The 10,791-nt window shown below is 44.4% G+C and overlaps 1 protein-coding gene across 1 annotated transcript in view; it reads left to right on the forward strand.

The window, feature by feature from the left end:
• The first annotated feature begins 286 nt into the window (after positions 1-286).
• NDUFS6 (NADH:ubiquinone oxidoreductase subunit S6) overlaps positions 287-10,791 on the forward strand; it is a 43,870-nt gene continuing 33,365 nt past the window's right edge. Inside the window, exons 1-2 of the mRNA XM_077491935.1 lie at positions 287-497; positions 6,980-7,033. Of these exons, the coding sequence (XP_077348061.1) occupies positions 318-497; positions 6,980-7,033 (234 nt within the window). The 5' untranslated portion in view covers positions 287-317. The remainder of the gene's footprint in view (positions 498-6,979; positions 7,034-10,791) is intronic.

Raw genomic sequence — 10,791 nt, forward strand, 5'->3', positions numbered from 1 at the left:
GATGCTAAGTGCACCTTCCTTTTTCCAGACACCCATAATGAGAGCAAACCACGTGTACCGCCAGATTCAGTAACTGTCCCCCTGTCTAGGTATCGTACAGACTGACCACCATCGCCGACTATTCTCACACCGTGACTTTCACCACTAACCTCCACATGTACTGTCCGCCTCCGAAAACAGCATACGACTACGCTGGATGACAGCGGCCACGTGACGCGCTTTTCTCTCTTCTTATTGGTAGATTCTACAGGAGTGCTGCCATAGTTCGCCATCTACATCCGGGGTCAGAGGGAAGCGAGCAGGAGGTGACATTAAACATGGCGGCCTCCTGGATTGCGCTGGGTCGTGTTTATGTCAGGGGGGTCGTGGGGAAGGGACTGGATGGGGGCACCCTGGGCTGTGCGGCCCGCGGATTGGGGTGTGTGAAGACACAAAGCTGGAGACATCATAGAGCTCTGCAGTCCCAGGCCGGAGAGAAGGTCACCCACACCGGACAGGTCATGTCATGTTCTCTTATGGGGGTAACTCTGATGATGGGCTTCTAAACGTACCTGTATGACTCGAGCTCTCCATTACTGTGCATGGTACAATCCCTGCACCCTATACGTGGGTTACATAGTACGGGGAAGCTGAGGAAGTAGAGCTGATGTTTGGTTACTAAGATGACTTTTAGTGATGTACATGGAAAATAGGGGTTAGTGTTGAAGCAGAACTCTAAACACACCTCCAAGTTCTGTGATGAAATATAATACAGCTGTTTACCAGCTGCAGGATTTATACTATCCAGTCCTGAGATCAATACAGCCCTATCTGGTAGGATGGGGGGACCTGGTTTTTCTGCTGGAATGATAGCAAGCATGTTTCAGATTCACACTGTTGTATTGCATATTATTAGCGTAAACATGGAAAAAGGAAAAAAAACAACCGCAAACAATGCTTGGGTGCCATTCATGGTTAAAGTGGTACTAAACTTAAAGGAGAAGTATAGCCAAAGCTATTGTGGCTGTTCTTCTATAGATCACAGAAGTGCAGTCCTATGTTCCACTGTCGGCTGATGTCACAGAGCTCTAGGCTCTGAAAAGATCCTGAGATCCGCTGAGAGTATGAGCCACCCCTCCACAGCCCAGCATTCCAGTGAGCGTGCTTGTAGGCCGAGCAGAGAGACGGAGACTGACAGTCTCTGCTCACATAGTATTTAGAGTCTATACTTCTCTTCTAATGCAGAACTCAACCAAAGAGGTGTAGTTCAGCTTTTAGTCCTACTCCCCCCTGCTCTAGCATGTTTGGTATATCATTTTAGGAGGGGAGAGTGGGTACCAAGTTTTGACAGTTCTTCCCCCTCCTCCCTGCAGTCTTCTGGGATACATCACAGGTCCCGGGAAAGACTGCAGGACCATTCATAAAGCGCAATACGGTGGGCAGCAGGCTGTGAGGCGGAAAGCAGTATAGCTGGCTGGCAAGGGGTATAATCCGTTCATTACTGGAGGGTTTAGTTCCGCTTTAACGACACACCAAAAGCATTAAGCAAGAAGCGTTGTGAATGAAGGTGAAAAAGCCCATTGAAACCAACTGGAATTGCCTATGTGACCCCTGATGTTAGTGGGGGCTTAACCATCTTTTTTACCCGGGGATACCTTTAAATACTTAAAATTGTGAGATCATGCAACACTGTACCCATATGACATATCATTATTTTTTTTTAGACCGCTTTCTTTGGTGGTATTTAATCATCAGTGGGTTTTGAATTTTTTTATTTTTATTTTTTTGCTAAACAAATGAAAAAAAGACTGAAACTTTTAAAGAAAACATTTTTCGTAGTTTCTGTTATACAGTCTTGCAAATAAGGATTTTTTTTTTTTTCCCTTCACTGATGGAGCTGATTTGATGGGGCTGCACTGATAATCAGTGCCCTAATTATCTCTGTAAGGGCCAATTCACACTGGTGCGATGCAAGACATTACATGTGATTCGAATTGCTGCGCAAATCACATGCGATGTCTGTGCAATGCAAATTCAGCCATACAAACACTATGGCTGAATTCACATCGCATTTGGACCAAACTCGCGCAGGACCCTTTCTTTTGTCCGCACCAGAATCAGATCACACCCATGCAATTTGGTTCCTGTCTGAATTCAAGGTTCTGCAAACTAATCTGGGGGTGTCATTAACTTTGTATTGACACCCGTATTGGTTTGTAGAGGGAAGTGGGAACCGCTGGCGATTCAGGTGCGATGAGGGAACCCGCACTGGATTTGCAGGGTTTCCCAAATTGCACCAGTGTGAATCGAGCCTAAATGTCCCCTTTTATACTTGCCAGTTACCGGCTCTCCTCACAATGTGAAAGCATGTGAGGAAAGGAATTCCAATAACCGGGAAGTTTGTTTATATGTGATCAGCTGTGGTTGGACACAGATGATCACATGGTGAAGGTCCGCAGTGACTGACCCTTTACCGTGATCAGAGTGCGCCAGATGCGTGCCCCAGGGGGTGCACAGGGGGCGTGCTTCTGAGAGGACATCTATGGACGCCCCTCCCAGAACAAGAGAGTCGCGCTGTAGCTTTTAGCTATAGCACGTTTCTGAAGTGGTTAACCACTAGAACCCCAGAAGGTTTTACCCCCTTCGTGACCATTTTTGAGATACAGCGCAGCGTTACTTTAATTGACAATTGCACTGTTAAATGATGTACCCAAATACAATTTGCTTGTTTGTTTTTTTCCTTTGGTGGTATTTGATCAAACTAAAAAATTCTTTTACTTTCTGTTAAAAGGAAAAAAAAAACAATAAACATTGTAAAAAAATCTAATTTTCTTTATCAGTTTAGGCCAATATGCATTCTGCTACATATTTTTGGTAAAAAAAAAAATCCTAATAATTGTATATCGGTTTGCACAAAAGTTATTGCATCTATAAATTATGGGATATTTTTATGTGTTTTTTTTTTTTTTTTACCTTGTCCGTTGGTTTATCCTCAAAAATAACATACACAGTGAATCCAGCATTTGCTATTGTGATCCTGCATACCAGGTTCTGCTCTACCAATACTTTCCCATTTTCAGCCTACTCCAGTCCGGTCTTGTAAAGCCGCGTACACACATAGCCGTCTATCCGACGTACTTAATCTAGCGGACTTCCCACCAGACTGTCCGTCGGACTTTCCGAACGGGCTACTTGCCCACACACGGCACTTTTTCAGCGGACTAATGCGGTGTACTAAGTCCGCCGTACTATCCGCCCTACTTTTGAAATGAACGGACTCGCCCACACACGCGGAGGAAAGTCCGCTCATTTCGAGCGCATCTCCAGGTAGGCGGGGCCCGCGAAGGAGACGTCGCTGGCCCCACCACCTGGTATGGACTTAAAGGGGAACCACAACGCCTAAAAAATCTGCGTGGGGGTCCCCCCAATGTCCACAACAGACCCTTGTCCGAGCACGCTACCCGGCCGGCCAGGAAAGGGGGGGGGGCGAGCGAGCGCCCCCCCCCTCCTGAGCCGTACCAGGCTGCGTGCCCTCAACATGGGGAAGGGGGGGGCCCGCGCGACCCCCACCCCAAAGCACCTTGTCCCCATGTTCATGAGGACAAGGGCCTCTTCCCGACAACCCTGGCCGTTGGTTGTCGGGGTCTGCGGGCGGGGGCTTATCGGAATCCGGGAGCCCCCTTTAATAAGGGGGCCCCCAAATACCGGCCCCCCACCCTATGTGAATGAGTATGGGGTACAATGTACCCCTACCCATTCACCTGTAAAATAAAAGTACAAAAAAAACACAACACACGAGATAAAATACTTTATTGCACAGCTCCGGGGGTCTTCCGTCTTCGGGGGTCTTCTCGCCGGACTTCTCCGCTATCTTCTTGTAGCTCTTTTGCTAGCGGAGGAGTCCAGCTTTCTTCCTCGCCGCCGGCCTCTTCTTCCGACTTCGGGGGTCTTGTCCCCCTCTTCGGTTCTTCTTTCTTCTTTCTTCTTCTTCTGTTACCTCGCCGAGTCCTCCGCTCACAATGACAGGGAACGGGCATGCGGCGACTTATATATATATATATATATATATATATATATATATATATATATATATATATATATATATATATATATCCACTTCCCACCCGGCCAATGCACATATACGGCCGGGTGGGAGCCGCCTACTCCTGATAGGACGTTCAGGAACGTCATTCAGGAGTAGCGGGATCGCGCGCGCCCGCGCAGCGGCGCGATCCCGATGCGCCCGTGTCACCCGGACACGGCGCATCTCAGATCGGCAGGAGGGCTCTGTGATTGGCCCTCCTGATCACATGACGGCCGTGTCCAATCACGGCCGTCATGTGATGTAAACAAACAGCCGGTTGCTAGGCAATCGGCTCCTCCTCTCCTCACACAGAAGTCATCGCTGTGGAGAGGAGAGCAGATCGCTGCAGCCGGCTGCTGATCAGTGAGTATGAGCTGTTTTTACAGCTTTTTACTCACTGATCACCAGTCTAGTGTACACAGTAAACACACCACACAGTAAACACACCACACAGTAAACACACCACACAGTAAACACACCACACAGTATAAACACAATGTCCCCACACATGTCCCCAAAACATACATGTCCCCAAATAATAAAAACACATGTCCCTAATAATAAAAACATGTCCCCCACATATGTCCCACTAAAATCACATGTCCCAATGATTATCTGCACACATATGTACGTGATCACCTGCACACATATGTACATGATCATTTGCGTACATATGTCCGTGATCACACAAACCAATTATTATACACTTAACTGATTTTTTTTTTACCAAAAACATGTAGCAGAATACATTTTGGCTTAAATTTATGACAAAATTTGATTTTATTGGATTTTTATTGAAGTAGAAAAAAGAAAATATTGTTTTTTTTTTCCAAATTTCCGCTTTTTTGCGCTTATATCGCAAAAAATAAAAAACGGAGTCGTGAATAAATACCACCAAAATAAAGCTCTATTTGTGCGAACAAAATGATAAAAATTTCATTTGGGTACAGTGTAGCATGACTGCGCAATTGTCACTGAAAGCGCTAGAGCGCTGAAAGCTGAAAATTGGGCTGGGAAGGAAGGGGGCGAAAGTGCCCTGTATTGAAGTGGATATATATATATATATATATATATCTATCTATCTATCTATCTATCTATCTATCTATCTATCTATCTATCTATCTATCTATCTATCTATCTATCTATCTATCTATCTATCTATCGAGAGAGACAAGGGGCGGGGTCTTCGGTGGATGTCACAGATGAGAAGAGCGGAAGGCGGTGGCGGCAGCGACAGAAGACCGGGCCACCGCCTGTAAAAGAGCTAGAAGAAGGCGCGGTGGCCTGGCAGAAGAACGGAAGAGGGGGACAAGACCCCCGAAGTCTGAAGAAGAGTCCGGCGGAGGAGTCCGGCGAGAAGACCCCCGGAGCTGTGCAATAAAGTATTTTATCTCGTGTGTTGTGTTTTTTTTGTACTTTTATTTTACAGGTGAATGGGTAGGGGTACATTGTACCCCATACTCATTCACATAGGGTGGGGGGCCGGTATCCGGGGGCCCCCTTATTAAAGGGGGGTCTCCCGGATTCCGATAAGCCCCCCGCCCGCAGACCCCGACAACCAACGGCCAGGGTTGTCGGGAAGAGGCCCTTGTCCTCATCAACATGGGGACAAGGTGCTTTGGGGTGGGGGGCCGCGCGGCCCCCCTTTCCCCAAGGCATCCCCCATGTTGAGGGAACGCGGCCTGGTACAGCTCAGGAGTTGTGGACTTTGGGGGGACCCCCACGCCGATTTTTTTTTTTTTTTTTTTTTTTTTTATTTTTTTTTTTTTGGCGTTGGGATTCCCGTTTAAGTCCATACCAGGTGGCGGGGCCGGCGGCGTCTCCTTCGCGGGCCCCGCCTACCTGGAGACCCGCTCGAAATGAGCGGACTTTTCTCCGGGCGGGAAAAGTCCGCTCATTTCAAAAGTACGGTGGACTGGCATACACACGGCCGGATTGTCCGCCGAAATGCGAGTCCGGCGGGAAGATTGGAGTGCAACACGGCATTCTAAGTCCGCCGTACTTTCGAGTCAAAAAAGTATGCCGGAGGCTACACACAGGGGGATTGTCCGGCGGACTCGAGTTTGTCGGACTTTTCCACCCGCTTGTTTGATCGTGTGTACGCGGCATAACTTTTCCTGCGTTTTGCTAGTGGCATTGCAAGGAAGAGGAGGGAGTGCTCTGACGGCATCTAATAAAGTCTGAAACACTGATGTCATCCATAGGCTTCAGTTGTCCATGCATTGTCAGCCCTCTCTCCTATTCCCTGTAGCTGCACTGGCTGACGCAGGATCACATGACTGGAGCAGGCTGAAAACAGGTAAGTGTATATACATCTTTTTTTTTTTTTAAACAGGTTTGTAAGCATGGGTATGAGGAGGGGGAAGTTTTAAAGCTGGGTACCACCATTACCATGCCTCCAGCCGGTGACATCACTGGCTGGATGCAGTTTGAATAACTCCTAAACCAGTGATGGTGAACCTTGGCACCACAGATGTTTTGAAACTACATTTCCCATAATGCTCCACTACACTGCAGAGTGCATGAGCATCATGGGACATGTAGTTCCAAAACATTTGGTGTGCCATCAAGGTTCGCCGTCACTGTCCTAAACAGTGCTGGTTTAGGAGATATTCATGGTACCTACAGGTAAGCCTTATTTTATTCTTACCTGTAGGAACAAGTGCAAAAAAAAATAAGTTTTACTTCCACTTTAAAAAAGGTTTATATGAAAGTAGCCAGAAAAAAAAAAAAAAAAACATTTAATTGAGGACAATATAAAAAGGATTAAAAACATTAGTTGGGAGCTATAATGCTATATGGGTTTGTTTAGTACTATCTTGTATATCCATCCTCTAAATATAATAATTTTATTATCAGTATTGCAGGTTTAAAAAACACTAAAATGGTTGTCAATAAATATTTCTTTATTTTCAGGTATTTGAGGAAAATGACTACAGGAAAGTAAGATTTATTGGGAAACAGAAAGAGGTAAGGAAACCTTAAAGCAGAACGCCGGGATCAGCAAAAAAATACCCCAATAGTAACCCGTCCTACACTAAACCGTTATTACATTTGTGAAATTCCTTACCATTGAAGAGAACAATCTAATTGAGATTTCAGGAAGTCCCCACTGTAATTCAAAAATGCAACATGTATTCTGCCAAGGAGGAGCTGTTACAACAGGGATTACATCATATCCTCTCTACACTATAATGAAACTACACTTCCCATCATGCTTTGCAAATTTCAGTGAATGTGGGAGGGTACACTAAGCGTGTACATGTTAAATGCGAACAAGCCCACTTCAACATAAATCACAGCCCCTCATTCTGCAGCCAGCCAGCCACACTACTCGGTAACAACCCTAGAGCCACAACAGGAGATAAACAAATTCTCCTTACTTGCTTTATGTAATCATAACCGAACTGTAGAGACATGCCCATGATTGTTTTACCCGCTGTACTCTGCTGTAATTCAGTATTATAATTATTCCTCCTCCTGCTGCAGCTTTGAGATCTTTCTAACAGCAAACAGCGCTTGTATAGTGCATATGAGTGGAAAATGTGCAGCGCTAAATTAACATGTATACCTCCAGGAGTAAACCTGGAGATAAATTCAACATGCTCACAAAAAAAGTGCTGAAATTGCCTTACTATTCAAACAAAAGGATATAGGTACATGTATATGTGTAAAAGTGTACGTGTTAAAAATACAATAAAATGACAAAATCACTTAAATCAACGATAACATGGATTGGGTGTTGCTATAATATCCAACTGAATGAATATAGGCATATATGACAATGTGTATAGTGCATGTGCTGTATCTGTGAATCCTCAACATAAACAAATTGTGACACAATGACAAGTCCATCAATAATTAATATCCGGATGTGCTCCACAGAAAAATTCTTCATGGGTATGGAAGGTATCGGTAGATCTTGCTGTTAATGATGTTCCAGTGTTCAATGAAAAGACGGGGCGGAGGGAACCACGCATTCATCTAAAGGCCCGTACACACGGTCGGACTTTTTGACAACAAACATGCAAATTAGCTGTTTTGGAGCAACATCCGACTGTGTGTACGCTCCATCGGACAAACTTTTTCTGTTTTCATCTGACTTTTGTTGGCTCTGCGAACGGACAAACTTTTTGACAACAGAAGTCCGATGGAGCAAAGTCCGACCGTGTGTATGCAAAAGCATCGGACTTTTGTACAAGGTACAAACACGCATGCTCAGAACCATTGCAAACGATCAGACTACAATACAGAAGTTGACCAAAGGTGGCGCTGGAGTCATTGAACGTCCTCTTTTGAAGCGGCGTCAGTACGTTGTGACGTCACCACGTTCGTGTTTGTTGTCAAAAAGTCCGACCGTGTGTATGCAATACAAACTTGTGGACAACACACTTTGTACAAAAGTCCACGGAAAAGTTTGTACAAGTCCGACCGTGTGTATGGGGCTTAAGGCTCGCCAGTTTCTAAATGTCTTGCAGGACAATTTTATGGGTCAGATGGTAGATGCACCAACTAGAAAGAAAGTGTTACTGGATCTGCTGATTACCAACAATACAGACCTGATCACGGATGTGGAAATATGGGGCAATTTAGGTAACGGCGATCACAGGTCATTTGGCGTCAGTATAAATCACACAAATAAGAAACATAAGGGGAATACAAAGACACTGAATTTCAAAAGGTCCAACTTCCCTAAGCTATAAAACTTGCTAGAAGGCATAAATTGGGATAAAATCTTAGGAACAAAGAACATGGAGGATAGATGGGTTTGCTTTTAAGAGCACATTAAATAAGGGCATTAGTCAATGCATCCTATTGAGTAATACATTTGAAAAGGGTGAACAAAAGTCCTGTATGGCTTAATTTCAATGTATAAATGCATATAAAAGCAAAAGAAAAGGCCTTAAAAAAATACGAGCTTGAGGGATCATCATCAGCATTCACACTTTTATAAAGAATGCAACAAGAAATGTAAGGGTACAAGGACGGCTAAGATAGAACAAGAAAGATACATAGTGGAGGAGAGCAACAAAAATCAAAAGTATGTAAACGGTAAAAAAAGGGAGTACAGACCATATTGGCCCCATAAAGAATGAGGAAGGATATCTGGTTACAAAGGATGGGGAGATAGCGAAGGTATTGAATTTATTATTTTCCTCAGTCTTCACGAGGGAACCAAAACTGCAGTGTTAATCCTCATGACACATCACAGGAAGCACCTCCATGGTTAACAGAGGACAGTATTAGAATTAGACTTTGGAAACTTAACATTAATAAATCACCAGGACCAGATGGCTTGCACTCGAGGGTACTTCGGAAACTCAATCAAGTAATAGCCAGACCATTGTTCCTAATTTTTATTGACAGTCCACTGACTGGAATGGTACCAGCTGATTGGAGAAAAGCCAATGTAGCACCAATATTTTAAAAGGGCCCAAATACATCCCTGGGAATTACAGACCAGTTAGCCCAACATCAATAGTATGTAAACTCTTGGAGGGGATAAGGGACTATATACAAGATTTTAGTAATGAGAACGGTATCATTAGCAGTAATCAGCATGGATTTATGAAGAATCGTTCTTGCTAAACCAATCTATTAACCTTCTATGAGGAGGTGAGCTGCCATCTAGATAAAGGAAGGCCCGTAGACGTGGTATACCTGGATTTTGCAAAAGCATTTGATAAAGTTCCCCATAAATGTTTACTGTACAAAATAAGGTCCGTTTGCATGAACCATAGGGTGAGTACATGGATTAAAAACTGGCTACAAGGGCAAGTTCAGAGGGTGGTGATAAATTGGGAGTGCTCGGAATGGTCGGGGGGGGGGGGGTAGTGGGTTCCCCCGGGGTTCTGTGCTGGGACCAATCCTGTTTAATTTGTTCATAAATGACCTGGAGGATGGAGTAAACAGTTCAATCTCTGTATTTGTGGACGATGCTAAGCAGGGCAGTAACTTCTCCACAGGATGTGGATAACCTTGAAAGAAGATCTGAACAAATTAATGGGGTGGGCAACTACATGGCAAAAGAGGTTTGATATAGAAAAATGTAAAATAATGCATTTGGGTGGCAAAAATATGAATGCAATCTATACACAGGGTGGAGAACCTCTGGGGGTCCTAGGAGATTATAGGCTCAGCAATGACATGCAATGCCAAGCTGCTGCTAACAAAGCAAACAGAATATTGGCATGCATTAAAAAGGTGATTAATTCCAGACATAAAACAATAATTCTCCCACTCTACTAGACTCTGGTCCGGCCGCACCTAGAGTATGCTGTCCAGTTCTGGGCACCAGTCCACAAGAAGGATGTACTGGAAATGGAGCAAGTACAAAGAAGGGCAACAAAGTTAATAAAGGGTCTGGAGGATATTTGTTGTGAGGAAAGGTTGCGAGCACTGAACTTATTCTCTCCTGGAGACGAGACGCTTGTGGACACTCGTTAAAATGAGAAGAAAAGAGGTTTAACTTTAAACTATGTAGAGGGTTCTTTACTGTAAGAGCAGCAAGGATGTGGAATTCCCTTCCACAGGCAGTGGTATTGGTGGGGGGCATTGATAGTTTCAATAAACTATTAGATAAGCACCTGAACGGCTGCATCATACATTGTAATACTGACATATAATCACACACACAGGTTTGACTTGTGTCTTTTTTCGACCTCACCTACTATGCAATGTCCGCAAATCTCTCATCCATCAATAATGGAAATGGCAATCGTAAAAGA

The sequence above is a fragment of the Lithobates pipiens genome, unplaced genomic scaffold (assembly GCF_037356315.1).
Source record: "Lithobates pipiens isolate NorthernLeopardFrog02 unplaced genomic scaffold, aLitPip1_a1.2 Scaffold_19, whole genome shotgun sequence".
NCBI lineage: Eukaryota > Metazoa > Chordata > Amphibia > Anura > Ranidae > Lithobates > Lithobates pipiens.